At 44.5% G+C, this 24,223-nt stretch overlaps 1 protein-coding gene across 1 annotated transcript in view; it reads right to left on the bottom strand.

Annotated features, from left to right (window-relative positions):
* Positions 1–20,564: 20,564 nt before the first annotated feature.
* LOC123056752 (tau-cadinol synthase-like) overlaps positions 20,565–24,223 on the bottom strand; it is a 6,059-nt gene continuing 2,400 nt past the window's right edge. The window contains exons 3-8 of the mRNA XM_044480036.1: positions 23,515–23,560; positions 23,144–23,362; positions 22,611–22,679; positions 21,296–21,401; positions 20,942–21,190; positions 20,565–20,849 (exon numbers count right to left, since the gene is read on the bottom strand). Coding sequence (XP_044335971.1) covers positions 20,565–20,849; positions 20,942–21,190; positions 21,296–21,401; positions 22,611–22,679; positions 23,144–23,362; positions 23,515–23,560 — 974 coding nt within the window. The remainder of the gene's footprint in view (positions 20,850–20,941; positions 21,191–21,295; positions 21,402–22,610; positions 22,680–23,143; positions 23,363–23,514; positions 23,561–24,223) is intronic.

The following is a 24,223-nucleotide window of genomic DNA, read 5'->3' as shown; positions in this document are numbered from 1 at the left end:
GGGAGTGGACGCCTCGAGGACCGCGCCTCGGCCCCATTCAGTAAATGGGCCGCGCCTCCACGCCTCCCTCCATTTATGGGGAAGGCACGAACTGCCCCTTTACTACGACATGACGCATGTGTGCAGAGCCCAACCCCGCGCATGCTGCCAACGTCACGCGCACCTCCCCATGCTGCGCCACGCGCGGGAGTCGTGGGAAGCGCAGCGCGCGAAGAACCTTACCGCGGTAAAAACCGCCCCGCCTGCCCGCGCACCATTTTTGGGCCTAGCCCAACACCGCGTTGCGCTTATGTGTGACCCAGGCCCGGGGGCTCCTGTCGATGTACAAAAAGAGGGGTACACTTTTTGTACCCCTATAACTATGCACGGGCAGTCTGAGCCATGGGCACCACCACACCAAGCAAGGCAAGGGAGGTGAGCCAGGGTAAGACCGAAGCTCAAGAGAACTGGAACGACGCCAAGGCCAAGACCACGAAGAGCAAAGGGGAAGAAGCGGACTCCCCCGGCAAGATCCTTGCCGGGAGACAGTTTTAGCAACCCCGGCAAGACCCTTGTCGCGGCAACTCGCCCCACACCTATGGAGCAAATCACCCTTGAGTCCACTGCCCCCATGGGGCAAGGATTCGGGAAACATCCCCGTGGTGGCATGCAGATCTTTGTGAAGACATTCAAGATCAGATACACACTATAGAAGATGACGACCCTTGGCCGGATCCCAACCGAGGAAAATCACAAGGCCCCCGGCAAGCACCTTGCCGGGGATGACAGCAGGTGCCTCGGCAAAACCCTTGTCGGGGCCCCGGCAAGGCCCTTGCCAAGGACATCCACAAGACCATCACCAGGCCCACGCCGACTAAACCTCCACCGTCGTTCGCATGTAGCTGCCGACCCAACCAGCTGAGCAGGCACCTGCGTGGCGGCATGCAGATCTTCGTGAAGACCCACCACTGCGCCACCTCAGCTGCCTGCCTACCTACATGGCATCACAGGCGTCGCTGGCCAGGGCGCGTGTCGACACAAGAAGGAGCGGCGACGGACGAGACAGGTTTCTCCCCCGTCCCCGATAAAGCAAGGACACCTAAGCAAGACGCATTAAATGCGCCATGTCATGTAATGCGAGGGATAACCTCGCATCACTGTACCCTTTCCACCTCCTGTGTGCCACTGTGGCAACCCCTTTTTCTATAAAAGGAGGCCCGAGGCGACCAGGAGAAGGATTCGGCTTTTTGGAGCTCCTCACGCCCCATAGCTAGCTCAAGAACACAGATATACAATCCACTAAAGCAGGAGTAGGGTTTTACGCATCCTCGCGGCCCGAACCTGGATAAACGAACTTTGTGCTACCTGTTAGATCCGCTCTTCTCATGACCCCGCGCCCCGCTAACCACGGTAGGGATTCTTGTGATCCCATAGGTGTCGTTCCCACCGACAAAGTTTATCTATGAAAAATATTTGAATCTTCTCTTAATTCTTTTATGTTCGATTGGTTATCTTTGCAAGTCTCTTCGAATTATCAGTTTGGTTTGGCCTACTAGATTGATCTTTCTTGCAATGGGAGAAGTGCTTAGCTTTGGGTTCAATCTTGTGGTGTCCTTTCCCAGTGACAGTAGGGGCAGCAAGGCACGTATCGTATTGTTGCCATCGAGGATAACAAGATGGGGTTTATATCATATTGCATGAGTTTATCCCTCTACATCATGTCATCTTACTTAAAGCGTTACTCTGTTCTTTTGAACTTAATACTCTAGATGCATGATGGATATCGGTCGATGTGTGGAGTAATAGTAGTAGATGCAGGCAGGAGTCGGTCTACTTGTCTCGGACGTGATGCCTATATACATGATCATACCTAGATATTCTCATAACTATGCTCAATTCTGTCAATTGCTCAACAGTAATTTGTTTACCCACTGTAATACTTATGCTCTCAAGAGAAGCCACTAGTGAAACTTATGGCCCCACGGGTCTATTTTCCATCATATTAATCTCCCGTCAACAAGCTATTTCTTGAGCGGTTTTTATTTTGCTTTATTTACTTTGTGTCTTTATCATAAAAATACCAAAAATATTATCTTATCATATCTATCAGATCTCACTTTCGTAAGTGACCGTGAGGGGATTGACAACCCCTTTATTGTGTTGGTTGCGAGGATTTTATTTGTTTGTGGAGGTGTGAGGGACTTGTGCGTGGCCTCCTACTGGATTAATACCTTTGTTCTCAAAAACTGAGGGAAATACTTACGCTGCTTTACGGCATCACCCTTTCCTCTTCAAGGGAAAACCAACGCAGTGCTCAAGAGGTAGCAAGAAGGATTTCTGGCGCCGTTGCCGGGGAGTCTGTGCAAAAGTCAACATACCAAGTACCCATCACAAACCCTTATCTCCCACATTACATTATTTTCCATTTGCCTCTCGTTTTCCTCTCCCCCACTTCACCCTTGCCGTTTTATTTGCCCTCTCTCTCCGTCCTCCTTCTCTTTCCCTATTTGCCTCTTTTTGCCCGTTTCTTGTTTGCTTGTGTGTTGGATCGCTTGCTTGTCGTTATGGCTAGTCCTCTTTCTACCCCTTTGTCTCCCGAGCTTGAGGTTCTTCACTTCAAACAAAGACAAGGAGAAAACTTAAAAGATGCTTGGTTTAGAATGATGGGATTTTATCGTAATTGCACCCTAGAGGTGAATTTTACAATTCTGCTTCGCCACTTTTATGTTGGATTGAATATGTCTCATAGACAACTCTTGGATTGCGTTGCCAAAGGCAATTTTATTGAAAATGATCCCAGTATTGTGCATGAAATTATAGAGGGTATAGTGGGAACACTACCTCAGCAAAAGGGGCCTCATCATACCCAAGAAGAAACACAAGGTTTTGAGAAAATTTTCGAAGTAACCAAGATTTTACAAAAATCTCTTGAACCTCTTAAGAGTGTTAGCGGGAATCTCCACCGCAGGAATATGTTGATTACCTTTGCAATAAGCGGTTGGACTCTTTAGATCTCAAAATTTCCGAATATGAAGGGAAACGTAAAGAACCTCCCAGAATCTAGCATAACTCCGCTAAAAATTTAAAGACCCAAGATGATATTACCTAGATCTATCCTTGCTATTATGCCTAGCTAGGGGCGTTAAACGATAGCGCTTGTTGGGAGGCAACCCAATTTTACTTTTATTCCTTGCTGTTTGCTCCAGTTTAGTAATAAATAATTTATCTAGCCTCTGTTTTGGTTGTGTTTTTTGTGTTTAATTAGTGTTTGTGCCAAGTAGAACCGTCGGAAGACTTGGGGAAAGTCTTTTTAATCTTGCTGTAAAAAAACAGAAACTTTAGCGCTCACAACAATTGCTGCCATTTTTATTTAGCAGGTGCTATTTAGTTAATTATTTTTGAATATGATTAATAGATAGATTCCTCACGTCCAGCAACTTATTTTAGAATTTTTGGGTTTCCAGAACTTGCGTTAGCTACAGATTACTACAGACTGTTCTGTTTTTTGACAGATTCTATTTTTCATGTGTTGTTTGCTTATTTTGATGAATCTATGGCTAGTAAAATAATTTATAAACCATAGAGAGGTTGGAATACAGTAGTTTTAACACCAATATAAATAAAGAATGAGTTCATTACAGTACCTTGAAGTGGTGTTTTCTTTTCTTTCGCTAACGGAGCTCACGAGATTTTCTACCTTAAGTTTTGTGTTGTGAAGTTTTCAAGTTTTGGGTAAAAGTTTTGATGGATTATGGAACAAGGAGTGGCAAGAGCCTAAGCTTGGGGATGCCCATGGCACCCCAAGATAATATAAGGAAACCTAAAATCCAAAGCTTGGGGATGCCCCGGAAGGCATCCCCTCTTTCGTCTACTTCCATCGATAACTTTACTTGGAGCTATATTTTTATTCACCACATGATATGTGTTTTGCTTGGAGCGTCTTGTATTATTTGATTATTTATTTGTTAGTTTACCACACTCATCTTTGTTGTACACACCTTTTGAGAGAAACACACATGATTCAGAATTTATTAGAATACTCTATGCGCTTCACTTATATCTTTCGAGCTATATAGTTTTTGCTCTAGTGCTTCACTTATATCTTTTAGAGCACGGCGGTGAATTTGTTTTATAGAAACTATTATTCTCTCATGCTTCACTTATATAATTTTGAGAGTCTTAAACAGCATGGTAATTTTCTTAAATTGGGATATTAATCCTAATATGCTAAGTATTCAAGACTAGTAAAAAAACTTTCTTATGAGTGTGCTGAATACTAAGAGAAGTTTGATGATTGTTTTAAGATATGTAGTGATATTAAAGTTGTGCTAGTTGAGTAGTTGTGAAATTGAGAAATACTTGTGTTGAAGTTTGCAAGTCCCGTAGCATGCACGTATGGTAAACATTATGCAACAAATTTGAAACATGAGGTGTTCTTTGATTGTCTTCCTTATGACTGGCGGTCGGGGACGAGCGATGGTATTTTCCTACCAATCTGTCCCCCAGGGAGCATGCGTGTAGTGCTTGGTTTTTGATGACTTGTAGATGTTTGCAATAAGTATATGAGTTCTTTATGACTAATGTTGAGTCCATGGATTATACGCACTCTTACCCTTCCATCATTGCTAGCCCCTTCGGTACCGTTCATTGCCCTTCTTCACATTGAGAGCTGGTGCAAACTTCGCCGATGCATCCAAACCCTGTGACATGATACGCTCTTTCACACATAAACCTCCTTATATCTTCCTCAAAACAGCCACCATATCTACCTATTATGGCATTTCCATAGCCATTCTGAGACATATTGCCATGCAACTTTCCATCGTTCCGTTTATCATGACACGTTCATCATTGTCATATTGCTTTGCATAATCATGTAGTTGACATTATATTTGTGGCAAAGCCACTGTTCATAATTTTTCATACATGACACTCTTGATTCATTGCTATCCTGGAGCATGACTAAACTATATGATTTTGTAGGGATGAACTTTCTTTGGCCAAGTTATTTTGAGAAGACATAATTGCTTAGTTAGTATGCTTGAAGTATTATTGCTTTTATGTCAATATTAAACTTTTCTCTTGAATCTTTCGGATCTGAATATTCATACCCAATTAAGAGGGTTACATTAAAAAATTATACCAAGTAGCATTCCGCATCAAAAATTTTGTTTTTATCATTTACCTACTCAAGGTCGAGTAGGAATTAAGCTTGGGGATGCTTGATACGTCTCCAACGTATCTATAATTTTTGATTGCTTCATGCTACATTATATTCTATTTTGGACATTATTGGGCTTTATTATACACTTTTATATTATTTTTGGGACTAACCTATTAACCGGAGGCCCAGCCCAGAATTGTTGTTTTTGCCTATTCAGAGTTTCGCAGAAAAATAATATCAAACGAAGTCCAAACGGAATGAAACCTTCGGGAACGTGATTTTTGGAAGGAACGTGATCCAGAGGACTTGGACCCTACGTCAAGACATCAACCAGGAAGGCATGAGGTAGGGGAGCGTGCCTACCCCCCCCCCCGGCGGGCCCTCCACCCTCGTGGGGCCCACGTTGCTCCATAGACGTACTTCTTCCTCCTATAGATACCTACGTACCCCCAAACTACCAGATACAGAGCCAAAACCCTAATTCCACCGCCGCAACCTTCTGTACATGTGAGATCCCATCTTGGGGCCTTTTCCGGAGCTCCACCGGAGGGGGCATCGATCACGGAGGGCTTCTACATCAACACCATAGCCTCTCCGATGATGTGTGAGTAGTTTACTTCAGACCTTCGGGTCCATAGTTATTAGCTAGATGGCTTCTTTTCTCTTTTTGGATCTCAATACAAAGGTCTCCATGATTCTCGTGGAGATCTATTCGATGTAATCTTCTTTTGCGGTGTGTTTGTTGAGACCGATGAATTGTGGGTTTATAATCAAGTTTATCTATGAACAATATTTGAATCTTCCCTGAATTCTTTTATGTATGATTAGTTATCTTTGCAAGTCTCTTCGAATTATCAGTTTGGTTTGGCCTACTAGATTGATCTTTCTTGCAATGGGAGAAGTGCTTAGCTTTGGGTTCAATCTTGTGGTGTCCTTTCCAAGTGACAGTAGGGGCAGCAAGGCACGTATTGTATTGTTGCCATCGAGCATAACAAGATGGGGTTTATATCATATTACATGAGTTTATACCTCTACATCATGTCATCTTACTTAAAGCGTTGCTCTGTTCTTTTGAACTTAATACTCTAGATGCATGCTGGATAGCAGTCGATGTGTGGAGTAATAGTAGTAGATGCAGGCAGGAGTCAGTCTACTTGTCTCGGACGTGATGCCTATATACATGATCATACCTAGATATTCTCATAACTATGCTCAATTCTGCCAATTGCTCAACAGTAATTTGTTTACCCACCATAATACTTATGCTCTCGTGAGAAGCCACTAGTGAAACCTATGGCCCCCGGGTCTATTTTCCATCATATTAATCTCTCGTCAACAAGCTATTTCTCGCGCTATTTTTATTTTGCTTTATTTACTTTGCGTCTTTATCATAAAAATACCAAAAATATTATCTTATCATATCTATCAGATCTCACTTTCGTAAGTGACCGTGAAGGGATTGACAACTCCTTTATTGCGTTGGTTGCGAGGATTTTATTTGTTTGTGTAGGTGCGAGGGACTCGTGCGTGGCCTCCTACTGGATTGATACCTTGGTTCTCAAAAACTGAGGGAAATACTTACGCTGCTTTACCGCATCACCCTTTCCTCTTCAAGGGAAAACCAACGCAGTGCTCAAGAGGTAGCAGTGGACTCCACTCCTCACTCACGAGAAAATGGCTGGTCATCGGGATGCCCAGTCCCATGATTTGTGCAAACCAAATCAAAATAACTGCAAACAAAACTCCCCCGGGACTCTTGTTAGTTGGAAGCACTCGTTGTTTCGAGCAAGCCATGGATTAATGAAGGAAATATGCCCTAGAGGCAATAATAAAGTTATTATTTATTTCCTTATATCATGATAAATGTTTATTATTCATTCTAGAATTGTATTAACCGGAAACATAATACATGTGTGAATACATAGAAAAACAGAGTGTCACTAGTATGCCTCTACTTGACTAGCTCGTTGATCAAAGATGGTTATGTTTCCTAACCATAGACATGAGTTGTCATTTGATTAACGGGATCACATCATTAGGAGAATGATGTGATTGACTTGACCCATTCCATTAGCTTAGCACTTGATCGTTTAGTTTGCTGCTATTGCTTTCTTCATGACTTATACATGTTCCTATGACTATGAGATTATGCAACTCCCGTTTACCGGAGGAACACTTTGTGTGCTACCAAACGTCACAACGTAACTGGGTGGTTATAAAGGTGCTCTACATGTGTCTCCGAAGGTACTTGTTGGGTTGGCGTATTTCGAGATTAGGATTTGTCACTCCGATTGTTGGAGAGGTATCTCTGGGCCCTCTCGGTAATGCACATCACCTAAGCCTTGCAAGCATTGCAACTAATGAGTTAGTTGCGGGATGATGTATTATGAAACGAGTAAAGAGACTTGCCGGTAACGAGATTGAACTAGGTATTGAGATGCCGACGATCGAATCTCGGGCAAGTAACATACCGATGACAAAGGGAACAACGTATGTTGTTATGCGGTCTGACCGATAAAGATCTTTGTACAATATGTAGGAGCCAATATGAGCATCCAGGTTCCGCTATTTGTTATTGAACGGAGACGTGTCTCGATCATGTCTACATAGTTCTCGAACCCGTAGGGTCCGCAAGCTTAACGCTACGATGACAGTTATATTATGATTTTATATGTTTTGATGTACCGAAGGAGTTCGGAGCCCGGATGAGATCAGGGACATGACGAGGAGTTTTGAAATGGTCGAGACGTAAAGATCGATATATTGGACGACTATATTCGGACTTCGGAAAGGTTCCGAGTGATTCGGCTATTTTTCGGAGTACCGGAGAGTTACGGGAATTCGTTGGGGAGTATATGGGCCTTATTGGGCCATACGGGAATAGAGGAGATAGGCCAAAAGGAAGGAGGCCTGCGCCCCCCCCCCTCTGGTCCGAATTGGACAAGGGGTGCATCCCCCTTTTCCTTCTCCCTCTCCTCCTCTTTCCTTCACTCCTACTCCAACAAGGAAAGGAGGAGTCCTACTCCCGGTGGGAGTAGGACTCCCCCCTTGGCGCGCCCTCCTCCTAGGTCGGCTGCCTCCCCCTTGCTCCTTTATATACAGGGGCAGGGGGGCTGAGGGAGTCCTGGATTAGGGGGTGTCCGTATAGCCGGACTATACCTTCGGCCGGACTCCTGGACTATGAAGATACAAGATTGAAGACTTCGTCCCGTGTCTGGAAGGGACTTTCCTTGGCGTGGAAGGCAAGCTTGGCGGTACGGATATGTACATATCCTACCATTGTAACCGACTCTATGTAACCCTAGCCCTCTCCGATGTCTATATAAACCGGAGGGTTTTAGTCCGTAGGGACATACAATCATACCATAGGCTAGCTTCTAGGGTTTAGCCTCTCTGATCTCATGGTAGATCTACTCTTGTACTACCCATATCATCAATATTAATCAAGCAGGACGTAGGGTTTTACCTCCATCGAGAGGGCCCAAACCTGGGTAAAAACATCGTGTCCCTTGTCTTCTGTTACCATCCGCCTAGACGCACAGTTCGGGACCCCCTACCCGAGATCCGCCGGTTTTGACACCAACATTGGTGCTTTCATTGAGAGTTCCTCTATGCTATCGCCATCAGGAAGGATGCCTCATCCCGTCTTTAAAGACGGCACCGTTGCTAAGGGAGCTTTGGCTGTCGGCCAAACTCTCCGTCTAGGTGGTTTCCTTATGACTGCCTGTTCGGCTGTTGTGCCGACGATGACCTCTTGGGTCATCGAAAGCAATCTTGACGTCAGCTCGGAATTCGCCGAGCAGCTAGATCCAATGGAGCTCTCTTCCCTAAACGAGCTCTTGGATTGCATCGCCGCCCTGGGAGTCGCTACGGATTACGACCAGATTGGACCTAAACCCGATCTGAGAGAGATTAACTCTCCCAGGTCACCCATCACGTTGCTGTGGTAGAGGGACAGTGCAGCGACCCTTCATCTATCTTAAGGACTAGCTACGCCCGGATTCCTGATCCCTCCAAACCGGATACCCGCGGAGGGGAGGACATCACTCAAGACCTGAACTTCAAGTCGGACGATGGGCTAGATTCATTGGACGGCATCCAAGAATCCAAACTTCCGAGTTCGGAAACTCCTTGGCCCCTGGGTCTCAGATTGGGTGAGGTTTCGGATTTGATTCCACCCACCCACCCGTACATAAGCGATCTATCCCAAGTCGCAAGTTTTGGCCGACTTCGTCGCAGAATGGACGGAGGCCGAACTCCCTAAAGAGTACAGCACATATTCAAACTGGGTCATGCACTTCGACGGCTCCAAAATGTTGGCCGGTCTAGGGGCTGGCGTCGTTTTGACGTCCCCCATAGGAGACACAGTTTAATACGTACTCCAGATAATGTACGCAGACTCCAACAATGCAGCCGAATATGAGGCCCTTTTACATGGTCTCCGGATGACAATATCCATGGGCATTCAACGCCTAGAGGTGCGCGGGGACTCGAACCTCGCAATATCCCAAATAAATGGAGACTTTTATGCCAAGGATCCAAAAATGGCAGCTTATCGCAATGTCGTCCAAAAAATGTCAGCTCAGTTCGAAAGGCTCGAATTTCACCATATAGCCCAGGAAAATAATCAGGCGGCAGATGTCCTGGCACGCATCGGCGCAAAACGCGATGTAGTCCCCCCCCCCCCAACATCTTCTTGGAAAGGCTGTTCAAGCCATCCGTAGTATGGGAAGGGGAACCCGGCAATAACAGCCCGGACCCAACCGCACTGCCCGACACCGAACACTCTGACATAATTGAATGCTCTGCCAATGAAATAACACCTTCAGCCCACGTAATAATGGCCGTCATCGCCCCGTGGATAGAACCATTCCTCGCCTACCTTACCAGGCAGGAACTCCTCGAGGACCAAAATGAGGCACGCTGCATAGTGCGGTGATCTAAAGCCTATAAATTCCATGAGGGAGAGCTTTATAAGAAAAGCACTACCGGAGTCCTTCAAAGGTGCATCTCCGAAGAGGAAGGGCGGAACCTCCTGGCTGAAATTCATGCCAGACTCGGCGGTCATCACCCTGCAGCTCAGTCCCTTGTAAGCAAGGCCTTCCGTACAGGCTTTTATTGGCCAACGGCCCGGGCTGACGCCGAGGACTTAGTCCAACGATGCATCAGTTGCCAGCTTTTTGCAAACCAAAGCCATATGCCACCCACCGCCCTCCAAACTATCCCCATCACTTGGCCCTTCGCAGTCTGGGGGCTTGGAATGGTTGGACCCCTTAAAGACGGAACCCACAAGAAAAAATACTTACTGGTCATGGTGGATAAGTTCACCAAATGGATAGAAGCCAAGCCTGTTAAGACGGCCGAATCCGGACCGGTGATAGACTTTATATCCGGGGTTGTACACCGTTATGGCATCCCCCAAGCATCATCACTGATAACGGCATGAACTTTACGGCCGACGAGGTAAAACTCTGGTGCAAAAACATGGGCATCAAGCTCGATTATGCTTCCGTCTATCACCCACAAACTAACGGCCAGGTCGAACATGCAAATGGTCTTATCATGAGCGGCATCAAACCCAAATTAGTGCAGTCCCTTAAGGAATCTAATACGCACTGGTAGAGGAGCTCGACTCCGTACTCTGGGGGGCTGTGGACCACGCCGAATCGCACCACCGGATACACACCATTCTTCATGGTGTACGTCGCAGAGGCAGTTTTGCCCTGCGACATAATTCATGACTCACCTCGAGTGCGCATGTACGAAGAAAGAGAAGCCGAGCTCGATCGGCAGGACAGTTTGGACGCCTTGGAGGAAGAGCGTGACGTGGCAAAAGCCCATTCCGCATTCTATCAACAGCAGGCTCGAAGATACCAAAGCAGATAAGTACGTGCCAAAAATTACAATGTTGGCGAATTAGTTCTACGCCTGACGGACAAGAAAAAGGACAAACTCAAGCCCAAGTGGGAAGGTCCCTTCATAATTGACCCAGTCCTGACTGGTGGAGCGTACCGCCTGCGAGATGCATCGGATAACCGACTCGAGCCGAACCCATGGAATGCAGCCCGTCTCCGAAGATTCTATGCCTAGCGCCAGACTCTGTGTTCGTCTCCTTCCTCTGTCCATTTTTTATATACTTTCTGTCTTATATTTCTCTCCTTCTCCCCTCTCTCCCTCTCTTATAGCCTTTAAAGGCTCATAAAGTGACGCGCTATCCGCGCTCATTAAACCTGGGGGCTTCTTTAAACAGAAGCTTATTTATACGGGCTTCATGCCCAACACATGTATCACACTTTCGCATGTACCTTTTATTCACCATTATATGCATCGATATGACTTAAGTTTTGGCCAAGGTGGGTTGCCTCGCTCCTGTGCTTACCCCTACGTTCCCGATTGTTCGGCTAGGTGGTAAAGGGAGCACCTCCGCGATTGTTACTGCCGGGTCAGCCGAATGTGTACCTCAGGCTGGGTGAAGCCGAAAGCTAGTGTTCTTAAGGGAATATTCGGTCGGTGAACTAAAGATGATCTTTTTCACTTATTTATCTATATGCCCCCAGATGTTTTTCCTGCGTCTCTTTTCACAGAATGAACATGCACTTTAGGGCATGCCTCCCAGGGAAAGGAACCCCTAACGGAACTATTCTCCCTGGAAGATGTTTCTTACTAACCATGTAATATAACATAACTAGTTGGGCACTTGTCTGTTCAAGCACTAATGACCCCTACGCCTGGTCTCCATGCATACTCCGGTTCTTATATAATCGCGAGGGTATTCGGATACACTCCGGACCGTCAGGTCCCGAGGTTGAAGCGAAAAGGTCGGCCATGACAAATGATCTACAATCCGGCTAGAAGGCATTACACATGTCTATTAAAATTACATAGTCAATCTGACTGATTGTATTCCTCTTCAATACCATCTAACAGGCTGTCTAGCTTACAGTCCTGTTGGGAATACTTTGCGGCCAATTCTACTTGGCCGTATACTAAGCTCACAGGGATCTCCTTCCCATCGGGCCCCATGGGTCCGACCTCGGCCAGGTGGTTTGGGTCAGCCTTCGTGTAGCGTGTCTTCACCATGGCCCAGGCCTCCCTGGCGCCTTGATGGTAGGCCGACATCTTCCACAATCGGAAGCACCGCCGCGCTCCCTTCAGCTTCTCTACAATCTCTCCAAGGCCTTCAGGCATGGAGACGGATGGCCACAAGGCCTGGGCGACGCCTTGCATCACCTGCTGAACTCGCTCATGTAGTTGTGAGAGCTCGGGAAGAAGGTCACCCGTAGAACTGGGCATTTCCTCTGCAGGACGACCTGTTAGCATACCTACAGACATTACTCTGTTAGTCGACTTCCTCGCCGAACTCTTTTTTCAAAGTTCGCTTAAGCACTTACTAAATATGCCGCGTCGAAGCCGCTGATTCTCCTTAACGGAGTCCAACAGCTGGGCACGAACATCCTTCAGTTCAACGCCCAGCTTGGTGTTGGCATCTTGGAGATCGTTCTTCTCCCGCCTCACCTTTGTCAGCACACTCTCACCAGCCTTCAGCTGGCGTAGGAGTTGTTGCTTTTTCGGATTTAATCCGGCGCCATCTGCAATTTCATTTGTCAGATTTGCACCCACGCCGCACTTTGCAAAATACTTATCTTTCGAAGCGTATATTACCAGAGGGGGTCTCCTTGGGCTCCCCTGCTGCGGCCAGTGCGGCCTGAAGTTGGCCTTTGCACTCTTCCAGCTCCTGGGACAGTAGGGTATTCTTTTCTGTAAGAACCTGCATAACAAATGATCCTTAAATCAGTTATTCTAACTGTTTCATGTCTCGGGGGCTACTGGTATATATATAATTACCAAAATTTTCTTACCCGTATGTCTTTTACATATTGCTCTGTGGCTTTGGCTAGACCATTTTGAGCGGCACGGAGGTACGCATCTCCCGAATTGAAGGCATCCAATGCCTCTTGGGAGAAACAAGCGTCACGAAGAACTATCCGGCGACGCCTGTGGTTCATGGCACTCTCCACCTCAGAATTGGTGGCAGACAGCCTGTCCGCATCCTCTATCGGAGGAGCGTCCGGTGCGTGCCTTGTGTTCACCTCCGCTTACGGACCAGGCTTTGGAGCCTGGCTGGTGGAGGCGCAATTGGCAACCTCTCCAGATATAGTCCGGGGAGGTCTCTTCGTCCTGAAGAGAGCACGAGCATTAATATTCCTTGAAGGAATAACACCTGGGAATAAGATGGCGCGCTATACCTTTGCGCCGGCGTCTCAGTCTGGACCGCACTTCTTTTCAGCCCGCGGGGCCTTGCCGACTCTCGTTGGCTAGTCACTGCAGGCTCGGCCTCCTATCTCAAGGACCTCCCCTGCAAAACACGGTTGTCATACGACAATCGAAAACACGCGAGGATAGATCCCTTTTCAAAGTGCTGGGACTTCGGTCTCAGTTACCTGTGAGGCTGGGAGTAGCCCTGGGTAATCGGCCGTAATGGCCACCAAGGCGTTGTTCTTGCTCAATTGATGAAACACCCCATCAATCAGCTCCACAGATAAGTCTGGATCCTCTTGAGAGGCCGGGTCGAGGGACCGTCCTGGATCCTCGGGCTGTGGAGGAGGGCTGTTTATTTCTTTAACAGCCTGGCGCAGTTCCTGCGTTGAAGTCGTTAGACTGAATATTTAACGATGGGAATATAAAACGGATGGGCAAGTAAAAGTGTCCACTTACCCAACTTGGGGGATTGTACATAGAAAATCCACCATGTGGGTTGGCGCGGAGAAATTCCTCCTCTTCTCCCTTGTACAAAGCGGACAAGATCTTTATTAGAGCGGCAGCTGAATCCGATCCCTTACGGCCATGGCGGGTGGCATTGTCCTCCCCGTTGAAGTCCCACATGGGGTGGCCTCTATACTGAAGCGGTTGCACCCCTCGCATGATGCATGCGGCCATGACCCCGATCATGGTTAGTCCGGAATGAGCTAACAATCTTATCCGGCCCATCAGGTAAAGAACGTCCTTGACGCTTTCCCTCTGAGGGCTCCGTGGACGCCAGCTTAGGCGCTTCTTTAGGGGAGCACTGTCGAACTCAGGGAGGCCGATCCGGACAGGATTCGGCAGCGGGACGTCCTCTATATAAAACCATTCCGAAGGCCAGCCCTCGGACGCCTTCTTTGGGGTTCCGGATAGATATCCGGTCCCGGTAATGTGCCACACTTCGGCTCCGTCCACTTGATATATTGGCCCCTTCTGAGAATGGGGCACAAGGCAGAATAGCCTTTTCCACAGCGCAAAATGAGCCTCGCAGCCCAAAAACAGCTCGCAAAGGGCTACGAAGCCCGCGATATGCAATATGGAGGCAGGCGTGAGGTTGTGTAGCTGGAGGCCATAGAACTCCAGGAGCCCCCGGAGAAACGGATGAATTGGAAATCCGAGCCCTCTTATTAAGTAAGGGACAAGGCATACCCGCTCTCCTTTGGAGGGATTGGGGGCGCTCTCCGCTTGCTCTCCGCCATTATAGGTGGCAAGTCCGGCTCGAACCGGGACCATATAGGCCGGGGGGAGAAATCCCTTGGTCTGGAGCGTCACTAGCTCGCTGTGCAGGATGGATCATCTCTCCCAATCTCCGGGCTGAGGGATGGAAGGACGAGAGGAGGAACTGCGGCGGCCGGCCATGATAGAATGGACCTCTGTCGGATACGCTCTGATGAATACTCGCGGAGGGGATAAGGTGTGGTTTGGATCTAAATCCTCGTCCCCTTAAATAGGCGGCTCATTCACGCGGCTAGGGGTGTAAATGTAAAAATACCCTGACTTTTCGTATTCGTTTGACACGTGGAAGACGGCCATTATTGGGCGTAGAAGCCAAGGAGCGCTACATTTACAAGAAACCGGACATTATTCAACAGGTACACGGAATTTGGAGGAGAACCCGCCTTGCAATGCCGAAGACAATTTGCGTGCCGGACTCGTCGTCATTGAAGCCTGGTTCGGGGGCTACTGAGGGAGTCCTAGATTAGGGGGCGTCCAGATAGCCGGATTATACCTTTGGACGGACTCCTGGACTATGAAGATACAAGATTGAAGACTTCGTCCCGTGTCCGGAAGGGACTTTCCTTGGCGTGGAAGGCAAGCTTGACGGTACGGATATATAGATCTCCTACCATTGTAACCGACTCTGTGTAACCCTAGCCCTCTCCGGTGTCTATATAAACCGGAGGGTGTTAGTCCGTAGGGACATACAATCATACCATAGGCTAGCTTCTAGGGTTTAGCCTCTCTGATCTCGTGGTAGATCTACTCTTGTACTACCCATATCATCAATATTAATCAAGCAGGACGTAGGGTTTTACCTCCATCGAGAGGGCCCGAACCTGGGTAAAAACATCGTGTCCCTTGTCTCCTGTTACCATCCGCCTAGACGCATAGTTCGGGACCCCCTACCCGAGATCCGCCGGTTTTGACACCGACAGGGGCACCTCTAGACACACAAGTTGATCAAGTTGATTGTCTCTTAGCCGTGTGCGGTGCCCCCCTCCACCATAGTCCACCTCGATAATACTATAGCAGTGCTTAGGCGAAGCCCTGCGTTGGTAGAACATCAACATCGTCACCATGCCGTCGTGCTGACGAAACTCTCCCTCAACACTTGGCTGGATCGGAGTTTGAGGGACGTCATCGGGCTGAACGTGTGCTGAACTCGGAGGTGCCGTGTGTTCGGTACTTGGATCGGATGGATCGTGAAGACGTACGACTACATCAACCGCGTTGTGCTAACGCTTCCGCTTTCGGTCTACGAGGGTATGTAGACAACACTCTCCCCTCTCATTGCTATGCATCACCATGATCTTGCGTGTGTGTAGGAATTTTTTTGAAATTACTACGTTACCCAACAATTAATGCTTGTTGGTGGAGGGGGAGTATAAACTTTACCATTCTGTTTGGGAACCGCCTATAATGCGTGTAGCATGGAAGATATCGCCATCTCTTGGTTGTTATGTTGACAATGAAAGTATACCGCTCAAAATATTATTCATATCTATTTCAAAACCGAGCTCTGGCACCTCTACAAATCCCTGCTTCCTTCTGCGAAGGGCCTATCTGTTTACTTTTATGCTGAGTCATCATCTTCTTATCAAAAAGCACCAGCTGGAGAGCACCGCTGTCATTTGCATTCATTACTATTAGTTCACATTGAGTATGACTTGACTAAATCTCTTTTACCATGAATTACAATGTCTAGTCAGTCCTTGATCTTTAAAGGTTCTCTGCATTTATGTTTTGCGGTCTCAGAAAGGGCTAGCGAGATACCATCTTGTTATATCATATTATGATTGTTTTGAGAAAGTGTTGTCATCCGAGATTTATTATTATTGCTCGCTAGTTGATTATGTCATTGATATGAGTAGACATGAGACCTAAATGTTATTGTGAATATGGTTAGTTCATAATCTTTGCTGAAAACTTGAATGTTGGCTTTACATATTTACAACAATAAGAGCAAACAGAGTTTGTAAAAGTTTTTCTTTATCACTTTCAGTTTATCAACTAAATTGCTTGAGGACAAGCAAAGGTTTAAGCTTGGGGGAGTTGATACGTCTCTGTCGTATCTACTTTTCCAAACACTTTTGTCCTTGTTTTGGACTCTAACTTGCGTGATTTGAATGGAACTAACCCGGACTGGCGCTGTTTTCAGCAGAATTGTCATGGTGTTATTTTTGAGCGGAAATAAAAGTTCTCGTAATGACCTGAAAATCAACGGAGAATTATTTTGGAATATATAAAAAATATTGGAAGGAAGATCCACGTCGGGAGGGCCTCCACTTGTCCACAAGGGTGGGGGCGCGCCCCCTGCCTCGTGGGCCCCCTGACGCTCCACCGACCTCAACCCTGACTCCATATATTAACTTTCGGGGAGAAAAAAATCAGGGAGAAGGATTCATCGCGTTTTACGATACGGAGCCGCCGCCAAGCCCTAAACTCTCTTTGGAGGGCTGATCTAGAGTCCGTTCGGGGCTCCGGAGAGGGGAATCCGTCGCCATCATCATCATCAACCATCCTCCATCACCAATTTCATGATGATCACCGCCCTGCGTGAGTAATTTCATCGTAGGCTTGCTGGACAGTGATGGGTTGGATGAGATTTATCATGTAATCGAGTTAGTTTTGTTAGGGTTTGATCCCTAGTATCCACTATGTTCTGAGATTGATGTTGCTATGACTTTTCTATGCTTAATGCTTGTCACTAGGGCCCGAGTGCCATGATTTCAGATCTGAACCTATTATGTTTTCATCAATATATGAGAGTTCTTGATCATATCTTGCAAGTCTATAGTCACCTATTATGTGTTATGATACGTTAACCCCGAAGTGACAATAATCGGGATACTTACCGATGATGACTGTAGTTTGAGGAGTTCATGTATTCACTATGAGTTAATGCTTTGTTCCGGTACTCTATTAAAAGGAGGCCTTAATATCCCTTAGTTATCCGCTAGGGTCCCGCTGCCACGGGAGGGTAGGACAAAAGATGTCATGCAAGTTCTTTTCCATAAGCACATATGACTATATTCGGAATACATGCCTACATTACATTTATGAACTGGAGCTGGTTCTGTGTCACCCTAGGTTATGACTGTTACATGATGAACCGCATCCGGCATAATTCTCTATCATCGATCCATTGCCTACGAGCTTTCCATATATTGTTCTCCGCTTATTTACTTTTCTGTTGCTATTATTATCATCACTACAAAATACAAAAAATATTACTTTTGCTATCGTTACCTTTTACCACCGTTATCACTACTATCATATTACTTTGCTACTAAACACTTTGCTGCAGATATTAAGTTTCCAGGTGTGGTTGAATTGACAACTCAGCTGCTAATACTTGAGAATATTCTTTGGCTCCCCTTGTGTCGAATCAATAAATTTGGGCTGAATACTCTACCCTCAAAAACGGTTGCGATCCCCTATACTTGTGGGTTATCATCGGCCTCCTGTAGCTTGATCATCACATCTAGTAAGTCATCATTACCTCCACCACAAGTGTCGTGAGTAGCAACTGGCGCCACCTTGTGCTCAATGAGGATGTTTCCCATGATGCGCTCAATGTGACCGTTGCTTCCCTTTTTGTGGCCCTCACCATTGATGACCCACCACAACATCTGAGAGGACAAGAAGAGGCCAACAAGGCAGAAGCCTCCTTGTAGGCCAGTGATTAGGTCGGCCTCGCAAAATTACTCCTCCTGACAAGTACACTTGACACAGGAAAACTATCACATCAAGATATCATTGTTGAGCGTCGCCACCTTCTAGCTGACATTGGCGATGGCAGATGCCAATTGCTCACCCCTAATGCCTTCCATGGGCTTTAGCTTTTCGATAGTGAAGATATCCTAGATGTAGACCTTTCACATCCGGCGGCAATGATTATCACAAGAGGTTCAACAATGTCATTCCCGCCCAAGCCGACCATATCCTCACGAGTGTTGGGGCCAGAACTTTAAGATGGAGGGTTCAAACATGTCATGTAATGCTAGGAGGGGGCCAAATGATCTGAATCAAACAAATTTTCTGGCACATATGGAGGACTAGGAAGCAGGTATACGTGTATTTGTGAGAGCCTAGGAGGAGCCACGGCCCTTGCCAGTCCCCCTATTTATGTTCCTGGTCCTGGTTAGTACATAACATGGTTTCCCAGTCGGTTCTAGTACACAACTCTAAGTCGGTTATACCATGGAGATAGTATTCGTATATTATCCAACTCAATTATATGAAATTGGCTAGAACAGTTTGGCCTCAGTTGGTTTGTAAAACCTCGAATAACATAATCCTTGAAATGTGTAGAAACCCAGCCAAACATAATCAGCCCGTAGTTGGCTACATAAACAAAACTGTCTCCAATATATAATTCTACAGATTTTATAATGGGCGAGCATTCGCTCATCTTGCCGTGACCCAATCACAGCATGCAAAGTCTAATGGGTGGTTGTATGCATGCATATGATGATGTAAGCAAAGTATAACATTCTTTAAAACAAAAATGTTTTCTAGGTTAAATCATATGTCCAATTTACAATCTGTTTTCACTACTGGTTTTGTATCATTGGGTGACTCTCAGCTATATCCCACTCGAATATATTCTGACAAAAAACTGACCCTAAAGTTGCCACCCCATGATAAATGAAGTTGCCATTGGAAAATTTTGCTACCATATTGGAAAATTGACTTTGTACCAACTTTAATATAAACACAATGGCTACTTCATTAATTACTAGGTGGCAAGTTTTAAGATGCATTTGTTGCCACCCCAAGATAAGGAAAGTTACCTTATATTTGTGTCTAAGTTTTCACCGTGTTTGTATCAAAGATGCCACGTGGCAACTTTAATACCAACACCCTGACTGTGGCAACTTTAATACCAACACCATGAAAACTTGTTAAGATGATTTTTTCCATCTAAACTACACATGGGATCTAGTATCCAATCTCTTGTCGAGACGAAACCAACAATGAAGACAAAATGCAAATCATATATGTGGTTTGAGGGTTAACACATTTTCAAGTTTAAAAATCAACATTTATTGTTGTTGTTACATGTAATATGCATGCCTGCATGTCGTCGCGTAAACACTCCTATCATGTGAATGTCCCGCATTATTAACATCACAGTTCTATTCCTTGGGGTGCTCCTATACATAACCGACTAGGATAATAATACACAATCATGGTTGGCTCTGGCATATATTCCTATCAGGTTCACGTGCAAAGGTGGTTATATAATAAAATAATTTAAAATTTTAGTTTCACTTATGGTTTGCAGCTAACCCTACAAACCAAATTCAGAAGAGTTTCATTGCAAATTGGTCATCACCAAATCTCACATGGACATTACATTAAATTTACCCAGGTCTCACATTCAGGTCACATTCACTCCAAGACAAATATCACAACACACGACGACCACCATATGATAACTTTAAATTTCAACATGTCAAGGTCTGAAATATGCCCGTATTTTTTTGGAATATGACAGTTCTTCTGGTTGCAAATGAGAATATGACGATATTTGAACATATGTGACAATTTTCTCACGTGCATCGTGGGAAAAACATTTATTTTATATAGATAACGCAGATGGAGCAGGCTCATGCATCTAAACACATGACTCACTGGGGAAAGTAAGGTTTGAATTTGCATAAGAAAACTAAGAAAAAATATGTGGAAGAATTAAACAGCCAATAGTTGCGTACTACTCCCTCTGTTCCTAAATATTTGTGTTTTTAGGGATTTCAAATGGACTACCATATACGAATGTATATAGACATATTTTAGAGTGTAGATTCGTTCATTTTGCTTCGTATGTAGTCATTTGTTGAAATCTCTAGAAAGACAAATATTTAGGAACGGAGGAAGTATAATGGTCTTAAGGCTAGATGGGCTTGAGGAATAGGCTCTCGACAGTCTCCTGAAGATGTGTACTTGTTGTGTACACGTCGTTCCTATTATCATAGAACAATGACGAGCTGCGTGCTAAATCAATAATTGGTTGCAAGGCTGGGAGAAGCGCATGATTTTCAAAGCGAGCTTTGTTCAAAATCTTCCATTCCTCTTCTATTAGTTCATCGATCCTTGCAATGGCCACCTTGTCTGTGACTCCATGCTCATGGATGTAACACTCCACGGAGCTTGCTGCATCACCCTTGCACTTCCGACGCTGTATACGGCATTGTTAATATACGTAAAGCGACATGAAGTGTTTACATATTATTATTATAATTAATCTTCAAATAATATATAAATTTATACCTTAAATGCAGCAATGTCGTTCATGAAACGTACAATCTTTCCACCTGCTATAACAACGTCGGGTACGCCAGCTGCCCAATCGAGTGACTGCTTCATTATTTTTCTATCCACGCCTGCCATCACACTCAACGATAGTGTTGGTCCGCCTACCGTTAGGCTAGTCAAATTTACTTGATCTTCAAATTTTGGCCAGTGATTATTGTGTGACCATTCGGCTTCTTGTAGATAACCGCTGACGTGATTTTGAAACTGTATTCATGGGTGCATGCAAAAGATAAGCGAAATAACTTAATCAAAAGGGCTAAAGCATAATCATGAATATTTTCTAACATAGAAAGGGCATGTATGTATTACCGCTTTTCTAAGGTAGGAAACATTGTAGTCGACGTTGGCTGGCACTTCATCCTCAATATTCTTAAATGTTATCAGCAACTCCATATACAACCTCTTGAGGTACTCTGGTAGAATATCAACGGCACTTTCATCCCATCTATAGGACCAATTGTGTGTGGCACAAAAGAAAATAGTGAGACACTTCTATTAGCTTGTTTGTGCTCATAATTGTTTCTAGATGAAGACCTACTGATGGCAGATCCAGATAAAAGATCAACATCTCACTACAAGATTCTATCTCACGATTTACAAAATAAGGAAATCAGGGTTGATGGAAGAATATGCGCAAGAATCTGGCTTCATATGAGCTAACCAGAACTTTATTCTCTCCGTCGTATAACGGCTAGAGTACGCGTGAGTCAACCTGATTTGTACTAAACCCTAGATGCATATATAAAGGAGTTGTAGGCTAAGGCATAAAAGGAATATGCAAATCACAATCCAACTCAATCAGAAGCAACTATGAGCAATTTGGAAGATTGGTTCAAAGTACTCTAGATCGCCAACCATGCCGAGAACTAGAGATCGATGGGATCTTGACCCACTAGTTTATAAGTTCCTTTAGCCACCAAATACTCGTGTAATATATTTTGAGATAGTGAGAAACCGACAGCGAGGGGAGTAGGATTATTACCCACCACGGGGCCTGAACTTGGGTAAATTTTTTGCCTTGGTCTTAACCATTGTTGCGAGATATTTTGATGTGATCCTTGTGTTGCCCCACCTCCATGACATGACCTCCCAACTATGTGCAATGGCAAACCAATCGCACATGCTTCAAAAAATACACATTTGTGCAACTGCATAGCTACATTTTGTCTTAGCGGGTATGTGGGTGATGTTGTAACGATACCATATGGTTGAAGGTCACAACCCATAACATCCTTCCCTTAATGATGCATCAAATACTAGCCAACTTCAGATATCTAGAGTACTACCTACGTTCAATGATAGCTTCTCATCTCCACATATGTGTGTCCTCAGAACCGACACATCCAGGTTACCAGTTAGTGGTAGTGGATGACCGTGAGGAGCTCAGTGACCTCATGCTTGCTATAGTTGTGCGACATAGACATATCTACGACGGGTGGTCCTTGACAGAGAAGAAATGTGTCTTCCATCCTCTAGCAACGAACCCTTGTACGTTGACGATGTAGTTGTTCCCCACCTCCCAAAAAATGCCACTTCACCTTGACTCTATGGTGGCAGCTCCTTCATCTACTAGAAACATTGTTAGATCCATGCTAACAATGGTGTATCTGTGGTCGATGTATCTTGAACTCGTCTAATTAACGACAATGGCGGGGTGTTGGCCCTACTGAGGCGACACCAGTCATCATTGTTGCTATTTTTTATTGCTAAATTCCATATTGCATACATTTCTAAATTTAGGTCATGTGCTTATAGTGTTGCATTGGAGACAAATCAGTTCCCTGTGTAGTGCATTAGACCATCTCATCAGTCAATTTTCACCATGTGTGATTTCCTTTTACATTATCTCCTACTAACTTCTAGAGGCATATAAGGTATATCCTATTCTTTGCGGTGTGTCATCTTGGAACCCTTCATATCAAATATGTGTTCATGTCTTATCCAAGATATTGTATCTATACACAATCTAGCACATCCAGTTTAATTTTTTTAGTCATTATGACTGACATAATTTCAATAAAAGTTGGTTCACTATACTAAATAATTGGCCCATGCATAAATATTTGAGCTTGCAAATGGCTAATAGGAAACAACTATTAGTGTTTCATAGGTAAAGATAAATCTGATTAGTAAGAAATATAATGTCCACCACTCCACCTTTGTATGGCTTCATGTAACTTCCGACAATCATCTATGGTAGCATGAATATCATATGTGTCATCCACAGTCGTAATAAGTACAATCATCATTGCGATAATACGTCTTGGTAGTTTGAAACCTCTCTGATAATATACCACATAGGCCCAAGTGTAGCTCTCCACCACGCGACAACGAATATAACTTAGTCCAATATTTCTAGAAAAATTGTTCCACCACCTACACATTAGAATAATTAGATTTATTTCAATAATACATTTGATTGATTTAGAAAACATTGGCCCTTCTCCATGTCAGAAAAATGGATCACACCATAAATATCAGGGGTTCCATGAGATCATGAACATAATTAGGAATAAATATATAAAAACATGCTATGTAGGATATCACTTTTAAATTCTACACATAGAAAGTATTCTGTGAAAACAACAAATAAGTGTAAATTATATCTAAGTTAGGTTCAACATAGCTAGGAATATTTCTCTCTTAGACCACATCAAGTAAAATAGGATGAACAATAGGCATGCACTAGATCGTTATCCATAAGTACCCAAATCTATGGTAATGTGTAGGAAATTATTAGGCCATCAATATTGCCACAAAAATGATAGTAGGAGATAATTTTATCCAACTTAAACTTTTCATTAGTCTTTTGAGCTGTTGATGTAGGTTTTTTGGATGGCTAGTATCAGAAGTATGCTACAAGCTCATTCTCATATGAGTAAGGATAGCATGTTGAAAGCACATTTGGCTAGCTTACATAAACTGTAAAACATGGAGAAATACCACCTTGAATGTTGTTGGCCCGAAAGAAAAACTATAAATTATTGTACCTTTTGTACTACTTCAATCTAAGAAAGTAAAAATATATGTTTTTCAAATAAGGAAATAACATGTATTTTTTAATGAAATCACAAGAAAATATACAAGATTATATTAGAGGTAAATAAATTTCGAGATAATAATTAAAATTTAGGGCCCATTAAATATGTGAAATTGTGAAATCGTATAAAAAATAGATGGCTCAACTTTGATGTGTAATAATCAACAAATCTTTTGTTGGTAATGATTTACACTATG

Source organism: Triticum aestivum, chromosome 3A (genome assembly GCF_018294505.1).
Source record: "Triticum aestivum cultivar Chinese Spring chromosome 3A, IWGSC CS RefSeq v2.1, whole genome shotgun sequence".
Lineage (NCBI taxonomy): Eukaryota > Viridiplantae > Streptophyta > Magnoliopsida > Poales > Poaceae > Triticum > Triticum aestivum.
This window is presented reverse-complemented; position numbering and strand designations above follow the sequence as displayed.